Here is a 16,708-nt window from a genome sequence, read left to right on the forward strand (position 1 = left end):
AAAGCCATCCTGGAGATGTCTTTACATCCCCCGTGATGAAACACAGAGTTCATTTTACATTGGATTTCAGTGTACTTGTTTCAAATACTATAGGGTGTAGTTGATCCTGTCTAATTATTACATTTCCTGATCAGAGGCATCTATTCAGTATCTACTGTTTCTGAAAATTCATGCTGCAAGAATTTGTGCTGATGATTATACTCGTTTTAAGTTTTGGAATTTTTGCCCAGCTTCTTTGGATCAGAAATAAGGATCATTCTATTATAGCTCGCTTATCAGAGCAGCAATATAAGGATGAGGATGAATTTTGAATCATTGATGAATTACTGATACTGTCCTGTTGATTCTAAAGATCCACTCCTTTTTGACAAGGAAACTTTCATCAAGAACTGATCACGAGTAGTATTATAACCTTTCAGGGCATCACTGTAGCCAATATTAAGAAGCATTGCAAATTTATCTTGCTCAAATTATTCAGTGTTCACCATGTTAATACTCACCTGGAGATGCTGGGGTACAGGGACAGGGAAGCCATTTCAAATCAGGGTATGCGAGTAAATGAATAATGATACAGCTATGTAATATATACATACAGTCACCATAAGATGTGAGTACAGGATGGGAATGAGGTACTCTTCCTTGCACTTGTGCTTGTTAAATTTAAGTGCTCAGATGTTAAATAAACTAATTAACCATAATCAGACTGTGAATAAACAGTAATAGTAATGAAACACAAGACACAAGACACCAATACCCTGGGAAAACCTCCCTCTTGGAGGTGAAAAACCCAGCCTTAAACTATAAGATGTATTATCTCAATGGTAGGCAATTACAATATAACAGACTTATCTCTGATTGCTGTCCAAACAGCAAGTTGCCAAGATGATAGAGGATGCAGCCCTAACCAGCAGTAGATGACCAAAGGAGCAGATCAACAGAAGACGACTTCAACAGGCTGAAGCAGAATCAAAGACAATCTTGACAACTTCGCTTAATAATGTCCTTGAGGTTCGCCAAAGCGCAGACCAGCAGATTCGCTAAGGTAGAAGAGAAGATCGCTAACATAGAAGAGCAGATCACTAAGATAGAAGAGCAGATCGTATTTTGGAAGTACTGAATTTGTTTGACTTCATCTTGAAGTTGTTATATATATATATCCTTCTTTTGGCGGTAGACCTCCTTAGGTCGGCTTGCAACATTATTAATTTAATGTTATATTGTTATTGATATTTCCCACGTTGGACATTTGGGTCCAGCCCAATGACTTAGCACGTTACATTTTGGGCCCAGCCCTATCACACATTGAATTGCCTTTCCCACGTTACATTTGGGTCTAGCCCAATAACAAGTACATTGAAATAATACATACATATATGATTGTCATTTGACAACATCAAAGTTCGATAATCAGATATCCGAACTTAGCTAATATTTTCAACAGTGCTGACTATGGTGTGCCCATATAAATAATACAATATGTTGATGCATGACATTGAATGTGTTATTAATATCTTGGCAGTATAAGTGATTTGTTTGTAAAGTAATTTTGTATAGTTTACTTCAGAAATCATCTGGAATATATTATTTTCTAAATAACATTTTTAATTGCATCTTGTGATATATGATAATAGGTGAGAACAATTTTGACTGTAACAATATTGAATATTATTGTGATACTGCTATTAAAACAGAGGTTCAGTACATGTATCACTTTCATGAATTCCTTTTTTTGTGCAGCCTTCGATGCTTGTGGTTCCTGATGTGCAAGATGTGTACACCCCTCTTCAGACAGAGCTCATCGTCCCAATTTCTGAGGTTAGTGTTTCTGTGTTCTTGAGTCCTGCTGAATTTAAAATGCTTTACCTTTTTTCCTAGTATAGCTTTTCAAACTTTATTTAATAGGATACATTAAATGTATCTTCTGTTATGGGACAATCTAATCTAACTTGTGAGGTGAATATTACTCTTAAGTTCTTAACTAAGTTATCCAATTAGTTATTGTTTTTGTGACATCCCATAACTTTTCTGTTTCTTTGTTAAAAACAATATTTCTTTTTGGGAAGAAATGCTATCTTTTTCCCCAGTTTATTGTGGTTATTATCTGAGTTTCTCCAATTAATCTGATCTGTCTTTGGGATGCATGCGGACCAAGTATCATTTGTAATTTTGGTAACAATGGCAATTACAGTGTCGTGAACATGTAGAACAACTTTTGGAGAGTATTCCAACAATGTTTCAACACAATAAGATCCCTGAATCAGCTTTTGGTGCAGCCATCAAGGTTGTTTTCTTCTCATATTTTACTGTTATTATAATTTTTTTTTCTTCTGTATCTTTCTGCCGGGATATTTATGACAAATTGTCTGATCATTATGACCAGGGTGCCTTTCTTGCAATGAAATCCACTGGTGGAAAGCTGCTAGTTTTCCAGTCAGGTTAGTTAATTTGACACTATTCAATTCTTGCAAATAGTTTTGAATTATATGATCAATCATGCAGAAGTTGCACAAAACACTTTCTCTTATTTTTAACATTCTGTCTCTTTGAGTTCTATTATCGTTTTCAAGTTACCAACATGAATTTATTTATTCAATAATAATGCTACCATTTTTGCTTAACAGTTTTTCCAAATTTGATATAGACAAAAGTGTTCCAACAAGAATACTCTGTAATAGACTAATGCCATGTGCATGAGGTGTTTCCCATGGATTATGGTTGGTGTACTTTCCAGATGTTAACCCTTGATGAATACAGCCTGTCCAGCAGTCGGGAAGTTTCAGTGAATCTCTTAAGAGTCGATCATTATTTCAATCTTTTTTTTTAATAAATAAATGTGACTTTGTGAGGCCACACCCATAAATATTTAAGTAAAAAGAGATTACATTGCCAGCCTCTGAACTTGCAGAATGTCTTAGAGAGATACTTCCAGAGAGGAGCCACAAGCAACCAAACCAAAAATTCCCATTAATGGGATACATCCAGTGAGGGACAAAACATTAAACATCACCATTAAGGAATCACTTCGCATTTACTATGCGATTGTAGTTGGATATTGAAAACTGCCTTGCTCTTCTTCCTTTTCCTTTGCACAAGTGTCCAACTGTCTTCTGTATCCTCCTTCTTCATGTCCTCATTAGCAGAGAATGAGGATTTCCCTTCACCTCCAGCAGACAAATTGTTCGAACATTCATCTTGTTCAACTGCTTTTCCTGGTGGATCCAAACCAGCCGTAGCACAATCCTCCCCCGTTGAGGGAGGAGCCACCGCTGACTCAGAGGAGCACTCCATATTGCTAGATGGGGACAATTTTTCGCCTTCCTCTTTGGATTTCTTAGGGGTCCTGTCTCCATTTTTCCCTTCGAAGCCTGCCTCTTTCTTCTCCACATTGTAATGATGAGGCGAGACATTCTTCCACCAAGTTGCCTTGTTGTCAATTCTCTGTTTACACATTGGGCTGCTATATGGCCAGTGTACCTGTGGCAGCAGAAAGGAATACCTTCATAATCTAAACTTTGAACCCCGCTCCCATCTTTGGTGATGAGAGACATCTCCCCTGGGATTTCTTTGGTAATGTCAAGCTCCACCAATATGTGGGCAAGGGTGGTGCGTAGGAATACTGAAGAACCCTCATCAACCCCCCAAAATTTCCCAAACAAGTTGCCAATAGTTTCAAACAAGAATCCAACCAAAACTGTTACAGGAGATTTGGGAGACTTACCCAAACATGAGTTGTAGTAAAGGATTCTGTAGTTGGGTCAAAAGAGGGGTGCCACGGTTTCAGTATAAGCAAATGCTGGTGACAATTCCATTGATAATCACACAGAATCGTTTGACAATCCTGGGACTTGTCAAAAACTACTACAAAGAATTCCCTTCAACAATGGACACCATGTGTCTGAGATCCATTGATGAAGCATATCCAGACTCTACCAAAACCCTTTAAATCTATCAATCAGACCATGTTTGACGAAAAAGGCTACATTCTATCCACCTCTTGCATAATATCGTCTCGCAATGTCACCTTCAAAGAGTTCAAGGCAGGCTGGTACGTCTGAGATTCAGGAAGCAAATCCTGGCCAGCCATAGGAGGGGTGCCATTTTTCCCTAGATCCTTCCATGCCCTCTCCCCAACCTGACTAGAGGACTGTTGCTCTTCAATCCCTGTGCCAAAGGGGGGTTATTGCACTGTATTTGAAACCCCATTTGCCTGCCTCACATCACGCACACGAATGCAGCCCAATGGGCAGTTCTTACTGTCGCCCAAACGGCCTGTTCCCGAGCTCAGATTGGGGCAGCAATCTGAGATGAGCGCCATGAGCAGGCCTTGCCATGCCAGGAAGAAGCAGCAGCATCACTCCATGCTTCCGAATATACCGAAAGCCTAGCCTCCATGTTTCGCAGCTGTGGCATCAACGGGACTACAATTTTTTCTGTGGATGATCTTTCTCTAGAAATTCTGAAACACATCCAATAACTAATGAATCTATCAAAAAGAGTGTATTAAATGTGTTAGATAGTAGGCATGCATTCCTGTGATGCCCCTGCTTTATCCTTAAACTTGTCTATTTTTTGATCATGTGTTAACTGGGTATATGATTTGCATTTGAACTTACTTGATTTTGCTGTTATACCTGTGTTCGAGTAAACATTGGTTGGGGTTTGTCCTAAACAGAACTTGAAAAAATACCTTATCTGACTTGTAAATTGGATAGTGATGATTAAACTGCTGGATCCCAATTCATATACTCAAAAAGATGAATCTTTGTTGCAAGTTAATTTAGTGTTTTTTTATTTATATTTCGAACTACCCTGACAAGCTTGATCAGCATTGTTTTTGTTGTTTGTATGACATTTACATTGACAATCCTTCCATGCTTGTTATAAATATATTTTAAAGTTTTCTAGTATTTCTCCCATCCAAGTTTTTATATATGGATTTCACTGGGTACATTACTTCCATTAAGATGTCTTTGCATGAATCTAAATATTGATTTTAATGAAGACTTCAAATCTGATTTTGCAAGTTAATTTAATATTTTCTGTGGAAAGGGAAAACTTGGTTGCAAGTTAATCAAATGTATTTTGTTATCTCTATCTGCACTAGCTTGATTAGCATGACCAAAATAGTTTTTGTTGTTTGTTTGACTTTTCCATTGGCAATCCCTCCATGTTTGATATCAATGTTCAAATAGTAAGTTTTTCTTTTCTGGTATTATTCTCATCGAAAGTAGTACCTTGGTGGTTCCCAAATTCTTATATATAGATTCTATAGGGTATATATTATTTCCACCAACAAAAGATGCCTTGACATGAATCTGAACATTATGCTCTGTGAAGATGTCAAATGTTTGATCAGGACTCTAGGTTCATTTTTCGAAAATGTTCTGTCATGTTCTGTCATTTGGCCATTTCAGCATAATCTTATTTGATCCTTCTAGGAACACAGTAGTTACCACCCCATTTAAATTGCTCCTTTCTTACTCAAGGTAAACAAATTTCCTAAGCTAAATTCTGAGTTTTTTGAAGATGTCAAAATGCTAGATGAGGATGCTAGGTTTCTTCTAATTAAATTTTAATTAACTAGTCTCTTATAAGTTGAGAAATGAAAATAGAACTATTTTATTCAAGTCCTCTTGTAGACATTGTGTACTGTCATTTGCTTGCGTTATATGGAATATCTTGCTTCATTTTATAGCTTGGCCCTCTCATTTCATTCATTCTCAAGATAAGCAAATCCATGTATAGTTTCTTGTTAACAATTATACTCGTTTCTTATGTTTTGGGAGGAAAAGTATTCTTACTAACTTTTCATTTCATTGTTTTATTGGTGCATAGTACTACCATCTGTTGGCATAGGAGCTCTTTCAGCTAGAGAAGCAGAAGGGCGGGCAAACACAATTGCTGGGGAAAAGGTAAGACATGCGGTGTTTTAAAAAGTGCATGTAGATTTCATTTATTTCAATCGATTGAATTTTATGGTAGTTCATTAGTACATTTCTCATACATGCTATGGCTTAGCCTTGGTCATGGTTTTGAAATGTTTTATGCATTGAATATTTGTGTTGTTTTAGGGTTCAATTGGCATTATGTAATGACTATCAATATTTCTTTATATTAGACTCAACAAGCATGTTTTGGGCTCGGACTTGAACTCAGTGAAAAAAATTGGCAAAGTGAAAAACCCAAGAAATTCCAAGATTTTTAAGGTTTTAAAATTTGTTTCATACACCCTTTATTAAATAAACCTTAAGGACCCCCTTCCATCTCAAGAGCAAAGTGTCTTTCCCAGTCCCATTCAACATCTACTCCCTAAGCAAGATCCTGATATCTCTTCTATCCCCTCCAATGATCCAATTCAAAATCAAGAGTGAAGCACAAACTTCGAGGATCCTATTCCAAGTCAATATCAAAGTATCCTTTCTTCTAAATCCAAGCTTACACAATCCCTATCCTCCAAATCCATCTTGGGTCCTTTTATTCCAAAATCAAAGTCTTCCTCTCTTCTATCTATCTTAGGGCCCTACATTCCTCCTTTGCCTATTCATATGATCCCTAGCTCACAATCCAATTACCCTATCATAAATCAAGATCGGAAAGGGTACACATCTTTGAGCACCTTCCAACCGTCTACCTACATCAATCCATCGAAACTACCTCTACATCATTCCTATCTATCCATCAATCCCATTCCCTTTGGAAGAAATTTGGATGTCAGGAATAAATTCCACAAGTCCAAAACTCCACATACATCCAAAGATCAACATGCGCCATCTAAAAGACATGTAAAAACAAAGTTAAATCTGAACCAAAAGCAAAAGGCAATATCCAAAAGGCTACAAAGGCCCATCATGGGAAAAGAAAAATCCAAAACTATGTGGATTCCAAAGGATCAAAAACAAAAGAAAAATCAAAATCAATGTGGATTCCCATAAAAGCATTGCATTCCAAAGAAAAATCAAAACTGGCATCCAAACTTGTTATTCCAAATGCTTCCTTCAATAGTTCATCTACAGATCTCCCACTTTCCAAATCTATTCTTCCATCATCTCCTTCATCCATTTTTGGTCCTTATGTCTCAAATTCCACATGTACTTCTCCCTCGAAATCTCAAAATGTAAAATCCACTTTCCCTCCATCACTCCACCAGCCCTCAAGGAGTGTGCCAACATTCATCTTGAAAACATTTCCATCTATCCTTGCACAAATCTTCCAACATCCTATCTATTATCCAACATCTATTTTCCTTCCTTTCATCCTTCCCATTCAATCCTTTGCATAAATTCTTCATATGTGAAATAGGCGTTTGTGTCATTGTGTCACATGCTCACCCACCCTCAATGTTGTGTTCAGTCCATTTCCTAGATATCTATTCATGAAACGCTTCAGAATCCGAGGTTGTTCCTCTTTAACACTATCTTTTGGTTGGGATGCATACTCGATTTGGAAAGAGAATCACTTGTTGTATCTTGATACCGACATCTTCAGATTACTATATCTCACACACTTAATCAATTGCCCTAAGTCATTGTGGTTTCTTAGATGAAGACGTGACTAGTGAAAAATCTAAAATCCTACTTCAACGCCATTCTAATTCTTGAGCCCATGTGAGCTTTATTGCTTACAAGCCAACGCACAAAAGAATAAGTGACAAGAAAAAAATAATTTCAAAAGATCAAAACAAAAGCATGAACAAGAAAACAAATACCAAGAAAACAAAAGAAAAAATGCAATGAAATGCAATATCAATATGCTTGGCTTTTGGAACATGCGAGTAACTCCATCGGGGCTATGGACGCCTGGCTGGCATTGGAGCAATATTCGTGAGATTACAACGATAACCTTGTCGGAGCTATGGACGCTTGCTAGCAGCGAGGCTCTATCTAGGATGCTTTTGAAGTCAGGGTAACTCATGTAACTAGTCTCGCTAGATTCTAACGATTACAATGATCATGTGAGCTGGAATGAACCCACTTGCACACACATGGGTAATCAAAGACTAAGTACCTTGATCCAGTTTGGGATTCTTCTTCCCCTTTGAGTATGCTTTTTAGTCGCTAGATATGTTTGGTTGAATCTTTCGGAGGTTCTAAGTGTGGGTTGGGTCTCTATCTTTGAAATGTTCAAGAACACTTATTCAGGTGGTGCTACATGTTCTAAAGATTTCACACATCGCCTTTTTGGCAAATGGATACCTCTACACTTGGGGGCAAGTTTCATCCACTCTTTCCTTCCTACCACATCTTCTCTTATCCTTTGTCCATTATCTATCACCCTGTCTACATCCATTTGGTTTTCCATCTTTGATCTTGATTAAGACAAGGATCTTAATAAACATCAGGCATCCTCTTTGCTTCACCTTGTCAATATCCTCTAGTCCATATCCCTTATCCCATCAATTCCTTCCTCCTGTCATCCATTACTACCTATGATCTTGCTTCTCCTATCCATATCCTTTCTCCTATCCATATCTTATCTCCATCCATATCCCCTTTTTCATCCCTTGATCTTGATCTTGATCAAAATACTAAAAACAATTTTTTTTTTTGAAAAATTAAAAACTGAAAGTCAAATCAAGAAAGCATAGACCATACATCGAATCAAATCAACAACAGACAAACTCTCAAAGTTTGCAATCAAGCTGATCACATGCCTTGTTAATCAATCTATCGATCGAACTCTATCAAACATCAACATGTCTTAAACAGGGAAGGGTACACTCGAAACCAGACAAATCAGTCTTACACTGGGGGTATTCACTCATTGAAACCAGACATTCCTATCAATCATCGAACGATCAAAACAATGACATAGATCAATATGGCTGCTAGATTTTGTCCAAGTAAGTCTTATCGTCATCAATTGATAGCAAGTCATGTTTCATCACAAATACCAAAAACATTCAAAAACACAAAAATCACACAAACATTCGAAAAATGATCCCAAAAAAAGCCCTAAAAATAAAAAAAATAGAAAAACACAAAAATCAACCAAAAACATTCAAATACGATCTTGAAAAATACCAAAAACATTGAAAAAATTCAAAATCAAACAAAAACATAAAAATAATTCAAAATCAAACAAAAACATCGAAAACTTAAAAATACCAAAATCCAAGAAAATCGGAAAAGCTCTTTGAAAAAGAACTAAAAATCAGAAAAACAATAAAAAATCCAAAACAATACATCAATCACAATTCAAAATAAATTATCCTTTGCAAACGACAAGCATTTCAATAGACACAAAATGCAAAACAAATCAAAACATTGAGCTTTAACAAATCATGTATCAACAAACAAACTCCCAAGCTAGTCTACAACTTAATTGATCATTTGCCTATGAGTTTAAGCATCCTTATCAAACAACCTCCCTTTACGGATGCATCGTTCCTAAAATAGGTACCTATCAGATATCATGTCTTAACGGATACATATTTCCTACAATGGGCATCCTATCAAACAATCATCCTATCAAGAAACACTTAGCCTTGACAAGAAGATTAGTATGGCTGTTGACTCGTTTGGTCAAGTTAGTCTTATCTTTTATTGATTTATCTTTATCAATTTATGTCATATCATGTTACTATGCTACTCAAGGATGTCCACAACTAACTAGAGGAGCCGTGATGGGCATGATCTTTTTTACTTTGTTTGTTGTTTGTGGTGTGAACCAATAAAGTTCTGGGGCAATAGTTCTAGTGGGTGTCTGTGATTGGTACATTCATTCGACAAGTATCCTATACAAACATTGAAGTCAGGGATATCTATGCTTGTGACTACTGCACATACCTCGACCCCCGACGCTATTCCTAGAATGAAGGTTTCATTCCTTGTCGACCACATGTTTGTTCTTGCAATGAGATATTTTTAAATCTTGGTTCCTTATACCTTGATGTACAACGCTTCATTGTTACATAATAAGGCTCAGTGATGAATATGTGTTGCACTATGAATAAAGACACAAAGGATCATTAATCATCAATCATATCATTTCATTTTTCTAAATGCTGATTGTATCAATCAAGATCACTCTTTCATCAAGTATCTGTTCATGGATCGACCTAATTATTCTTCCTGATCATTCATTCATCTAACATGGTCTCTCTCATCACTTAATTTCAATCTTTTCATCTATAATTGCATCTCAAATCATTTCTTCACATCAACTATTCTATTTTCTATCATTCTTCACTTTCATAATATCTTCATCTTTCATCATATTTCATCTGTCTTTGTCTTATATAGGATGTGTCCTTCCTAAAACCAGACACGATCATCTATCTTTGTCTTATACAAGATGTATCCTTTCTGAAACCAGACGTTTTGATCATATTTGTCTTATACGGGATGTGTCCTTCCCGAAACCAAACTTTATCTTTATCATATCAATCCTATCAAACCAGACGTTTTGATCATATTTGTCTTATACGGGATGTGTCCTTTCCGAAACCAAACTTTATCTTTATCATATCAATCCTATCAATCTTATCAATCCAATCGATCAATCAATCAATCTACAAATCATTCTAACCATTTCTTCTATCCAATCAAACTCATTCATGTCATCAAACTAACCATTCTTTCATCTTTCATCTTTCATCTAACATTCTTCTTCTTTCGACAGATCATTCATGCCTTCCATGCACAAACAATCTCTCGAGGGGGCATCTTACCTCCATTATTGGGGCATACTGGGGCAAATTTTTTTTCGTTTTCTTTGAAACAACGTCGTTCCAACATTGTCTCAAAGAGGGGCAAATTTAGAAACCTAAAAATGTCTCATTAATCACACACTAATTATTCGTCTTATTAATTAAGTAATTCTTTAATTCTTTAATTAATTTATTATTATTTCTTCTCAATTGACTCAATCATCATCTTTCCATATTATTAATTATTCAATTTCCACTTCTTAATCAATTAATCATTTAACCCTCTTTCGAATATTAATTAAGTATTAATTATTTAACTAATTACGATTAATTCCCTTAATTAAATAATCTTTATTATTTAATTAATTTTGTCTAAAGATTAAATAATTTCATTTAAATTATTTAATTAATTATTTCATTCCTCCAAATCCCCAAATTCGAATTTGCAATTAATTCCATCTAAATTTCATTTTCCCAAATTCTTATTTCACCAAATTTGCATTTCAATGAATTTTAGTTAATTTCATGTACATTTCAGCATTCGAAAATTCAAATTCAAATTCAAATCAAATTGAAATTGAATTTCAATTCAAAAGTCCTACAACACGTTGAAATCAGGACTGATTGATCAAATCAGTTAACTGATCAGTTAACTCAGTTAACTCTCCAATCTCCCATTTTCACTCTAAATCATCTTTTCTAACTAATTCATCAAATCAGTCATCTCTACAATCAATTCAGTCAATTGGCTAATCTATTCAGTTCACTACCCAATTAATCTAGTTGACTACTCAATCAATTTAGTTAACAAATCAATCAAATCTGTTAATTGATCAATCTAAATCAGTTGTCTCCCAATCAAGGCTTGCGTTTTTGGGTCTTTTCGCAGCAGTCTTGTCAGTCTCTCTAAGTTTGCGAGTGTTTGGGGGTCATTTGGATCTAGTTTGCTTTTCGTTTGTGCGAGTTTGGTGAAGTCTAGCACCTGTTTTGTCTTTTTTTAGGGTTTCTACCTTTCGTCCTAGATTTTAGGGGTTTCCGTTAGGATTTTGAAGAAACTAAACACATGACTGGAATTAGGACCCTTCAAGGAACCTCCTAGTAAAATTTGAGCGAATTCTGAGCACTTACTATTTTTAGTAAGTTTCATTGCCTCCCAGATTGGTCTAATTTTGCCAAAAATCAAACTTACTATTTTTAGAAAGTGCTTTCTTGACCTATTTTGCCCAAATCTTGACATTTTGAAACACTTACTATTTGGGAAAATCTATTTTTGGGCAGGTTCTTCACAAGAAAACACTGGAAAGTGAACATCCCTGAAGATGCTGAAGACTGAATGCTCCTGAAGATCATTTCTAAATCCTGAAGAGTCAGAAGGCAGACAAGTTGGATCAAAAAAATGGTTTAAGTTTGGAAATCCTATTCCAGAAGAGGAAAGCATGCAAAATCATTCAAGTCTAGAAATTCACATCAATCCAGCAATGTCATCCTGATTCGAAAATGGCCTGAAATTTGACTAAGTCTGAAAATTTGAAAGATCTTCCAATATCCAGAATTTGCGTTATGATTCCTAGGGACCTGAAATCACTCTCAAACATCCTGACAATATATATGAAATATAAGAGTATAAGAAAGGAAAAAGACTTATTGAAGATGCCACTTATACTTAAATGTTATATTTTATATATATACATGTTCTGAATTGGTAGAAAACATCAAATTCCTCCTCCACAGTGAAACTCCGCCCAACACTCAGCAGGGCGCCAAAATGAGGGGTCATGGAGGATTCAACATTTGATGAAATTCCTCCTCCACAGTGAAATTCCGCCCAAACACTCAGCATGACGCCAAAATGGAGGGGCCATGGAGGATTCAACATTTGATGAAATTCCTCCTCCACAGTGAAATTCTGCCCAAACACTCACTCGGTCGCCAAAATGGAGGGGTCATGGAGGATTCAACATTTGATGAAATTCCTCCTCCATAGTGAAATTCCGCCCAAGGCATGGTGAAGGCACCAAAACAAGGAAGTGATGGAAGATTCCAAACAAAGTGTGACTTCCTCTGCACATGGAAATAGCGCCCTAGACTAATGGAAAGTGCCAAATTGAGGGGTGCTTAGAGGCATGGAAAATGATCAAATTCCAAGACATGGTGAATTCCATGCTTAAGCTTGAAAATTGAAAATTTGTCTAAGGCATGAAACTCAAAGGGTCAAGGAGGAATGAAAAGCAAATAAATCCCCTCGAATTTTTTTTTGAAATTTCCATTTTTAGACAACAAATCTCATCAGAATCTTGACCTTTGAATCGCTTTCTCCTGAAGACATCATTGATTTGACCTCCAAAAAGATCAAAAAAAGGATTTCGCTTTAGACCTAGGCCAAGGACAAGGCCTATAGAGAATTTTGCTCTGGACCCTTTGGAAGGGTCAGGAGCGAAATTTGCATGCTAGGACAAAATCTTCACATTTTGTGACGACAATTTGTTCAAATGCATGTCTAAGGATCCCCTTAATCTCAACCAACACCAAGTTTGATGCAAAATTGGAGCAAAATGGAGTTTTTAAGAATTTCGCTCTGGACCCTTTGGAAGGGTCAGGAGCGAAATTCCTGATTAGGCTCAAGTTCTATCACTTCTCCACTCCAAAATGTCTTCCAAGGCAAGCATACACTAGTCTTCTCTCCACCAAGGCCTGGGAATCCATCTCTTGACCTTCATCATGAGCAAATTAGGTGAAATTGAGATTTTCGCTCTAGACCCTTTAGAAGAGTCAGGAGCGAAATTCTTGATTTGCTTGTTTTCCTTAACCTAAGTTTACTCTTTTCACTTTTCATACCTGGACTTCCATTTTGAATCCCTCTCTCAACACGACAAAAACTTGCTTGACCCTCAAAATGGCTAGAAAGGAGAATTTCGCTAAGAATCATGGCCAAGGATAGGACATATCTGGGATTTCGCTTTGGACCCTTTGGAAGGGTCAGGAGCGAAATCCTTGTCCTAGCTCAAAATCTTCGTTTTTGGTGGCCAAAATCCATCCAAGGGCAATCCTAGGGGCATCTCCCAACTTCTCTCACCTTAATCAAGACTTGTTTCGACACAAATTTTGGAAGATAGAATAGGTCTTAGGATTTTCGCTCTGGACCCTTTGGAAGGGTCAGGAGCGAAATCCTTGTTCTTGAGCTCATTCCTTCATTCTTCCATTTCAACTCACTTCAAAGGCCAAGGAAACGTTACTCCAATCTTCTCTAAGCCATAAGAACCAAAAGTTTGATTTGTTTTGAAGGAGAAATAGGTGATCTTGGGAATTTCGCTTTGGACCCTTTGGAAGGGTTAGGAGCGAAATTCTAGTTTTTGCTTAATTCCTTCACATTTGTTGATTATTAGCAACCCAAAGTTATGCCCAAGGACATCTCCAATCCTAATTCACCTTGACCCACACTAGACTTCGCACAAAACTGAGAGAAAAGAGTGGTTTTGTGAAATTTCGCTTTGGACCCTTTGGAAGGGTCAGGAGTGAAATTCCAACTCTAGGCTTGACTCTTCATCTTTTCAACTCCAATCTTCTCTGGAATGCAAAAAACATCACTCTTTACCCAAGGAACAAGGTTTGTAGCCTAAGCAAGGGAGCAAATGAGGTTTATAAAGAATTTTGCTCTGGACCCTTTGGAAGGGTCAAGAGCGAAATTCATCCTTTAAACAAAATCTTCACCTTTTAATGCCTTCAATCACCTCCCAAGGCAAGAACATACCAATTCACCTTCCCACATGCCTTAGAAACCAACACTTGACCAAAACAAGGAAGAAAATGAGAGTTATGGGGATTTTCGCTTTGGACCCTTTGGAAGGGTCAGGAGCGAAATCCTCATTCTTGGTTATTTTTCCACTTCATTCATCCAATTCTTCCACAAATGTGATCAATTCAACTTCCTTCCACCCTAATCAAGGCAATCCACCATCAAACTAGCTCCAGACAAGGCCAACCTAGGGCTTAAGGCAAAAAAGAAGGTCAAATGGAGGATTTCCCTCTGGACCCTTTGGAAGGGTCAGGAGTGAAATTCTCCTTCTAGGTTGATTTTCATCATTTTATTGCTTCAAACCTTCTCTCCAAGGCAAATATGCATCCAAGTCCCCCAAATCATTCCTTAGAAGCTCCAAACTCGGTCAAGTTAAAGAGCAAAATAGAGAAAGAATGAATTTCACTCTGGACCCTTTAGAAGGGTCACGAGCGAAATTTTCCTTCTAGGCTCATTTTCACTTTTTTCCTCCCTTCTTTGGCTTGGATATAACTAATTAAGCTTATCTGATCATCCTCCAGTCCAAGTTAGCATTCACTTCAAGGTTTTGTGAAGAAAAAGGGTCTTGTATGAATTTCGCTCTGGACCCGTTGGAAGGGTTAGGAGCGAAATTCCTCCTTATGCTCAAATCCTGACTTCATTTTCATATTTCTTCACTCCAAATAAGTGTTTTGCCCTCAATAATGCTTGGGAATGAGTTAGTTCTAAGTTTGGATCAAAGTAGAATGTCCTATAGAGGAATTCGCTCTGGACCCTTTGGAAGGGTCAGGAGCGAAATTGAAATTCGCTTTGGACCCTTTGGAAGGGTCAGGAGCGAAATTTGACATTTTGGACTCTCCGTCAGGATTCATATATGGAATATAACATTTAGGTATAAGAAAGAACTTATACTTTAAGTTATATTCCATATATACTGTCAGGATGTTTGAGAGTGGTTTCGGACCTCCAGGAGTTATAATGCAAAATCTAGTTTTTGGAGGATTCTTCAATTATCCAGACTTAGTCAAATTTCAGGACATTTGAAGATTAGGAAGACATTCCACACTTCATCACTCACCAACTTGACCTAACTCAGACCTTCAAAGAGGATATTTACTCACCAAGCTTCATTGACCTCCTCAAACTCAAACAAGACACAATTAGCAACAAGAGCAAAACTTTGTCCTAAGGAAGACTTTCAAAGATGACCCTAACCCGGAGCATCCATTGACTCACCTTTAGTTAAAACAGAGCCTGCTATCTTAGTGATCCCTCTGGCAACATTCAACATGCAAAGGCTAATAGACAAAACCCTAAAAGACCTAGAAACAAGCCCCAAAAAGCAAAAAAGTAGGGGTCCCCATTTGCAATGGGGCAATGTGTGAATACATCACAACACTAAGATCACTGGAAGTACAATTTTCTCCATTTCTTGAATGTTGCAATGTTTGATTTTGATTTTGATGTTGATGTTGACACTTGAAGTTTTCATTGAGTTTTGAGATTCTTGTTGATGTTTTTGACAAAACTTGGTTGATATTTCACTTTGTAATGCTTGATCATGTAGCAAAGACACAGTAGCAAAGCAATGGAAAACAACTTGACATAACAAAAAAAGAGCACTTTTTAAAGGATTTTTTCAAATCCCCGTGGATGTTGATATCTTTTTCAAAACCTCATTTTGTTTTCGATAAAGTTTTTGTCATTCGATAGCACACCAAGCAGACTCTCCTAAGGTCAAAAGGTCACAAAATGATATCATAGCCCACATCTTGATATTTTGTTAGCTCAAACAGCCCTGTCACACCCTAGGGTGCGCCCGTTTTTTTTGCCTTTGTCCGAAAATTAAACCAAAGAAGATTGCTCCTCTATTGGCTCGTTATGGTGGGAGATATATGGTGAGTACTTGGGGGCGGATTCTTCCCCACCCTTGCACTATGATACCATAGTGTTTGGTCACTGACTCGGTTTGGCCTCTAGATCCTAAGGTATTTAATCAGGTTTCCGTTCAGGTGGTCATAATCAGCAACGCGTTATGCTCCGTTAAGGAGGTCTCCCAGTCTGAAGAGGTTATGCTCTATAGATTTTCTTGTACCATATAGGCACTGAGGGAGGCATAACGCCGTTATGACAACATGTATCACCTATTGCTTACAATTTTCATTGCAAGCACATTTATTTTATAGTGGTTTGGAATACTTGGCGTTAGCCGTTACCACTTAGGTCATTCCCTCTCACTTGGCCTTATGGGCTACTCGAGAGGCAGGCCTTCTAAAGGTTTTATGCTA

The 16,708-nt window shown here is 37.1% G+C and overlaps 1 protein-coding gene across 1 annotated transcript in view; it reads left to right on the top strand.

The window, feature by feature from the left end:
* The window catches only part of LOC131069017 (protein transport protein SEC24 C), a 109,281-nt gene that overhangs the window by 30,994 nt on the left and 61,579 nt on the right, over nucleotides 1–16,708 (top strand). The window contains exons 10-13 of the mRNA XM_058004300.2: nucleotides 1,738–1,815; nucleotides 2,189–2,281; nucleotides 2,381–2,435; nucleotides 5,836–5,912. Coding sequence (XP_057860283.2) covers nucleotides 1,738–1,815; nucleotides 2,189–2,281; nucleotides 2,381–2,435; nucleotides 5,836–5,912 — 303 coding nt within the window. The remainder of the gene's footprint in view (nucleotides 1–1,737; nucleotides 1,816–2,188; nucleotides 2,282–2,380; nucleotides 2,436–5,835; nucleotides 5,913–16,708) is intronic.

Source organism: Cryptomeria japonica, chromosome 4 (assembly GCF_030272615.1).
Source record: "Cryptomeria japonica chromosome 4, Sugi_1.0, whole genome shotgun sequence".
Classification (NCBI taxonomy): domain Eukaryota; kingdom Viridiplantae; phylum Streptophyta; class Pinopsida; order Cupressales; family Cupressaceae; genus Cryptomeria; species Cryptomeria japonica.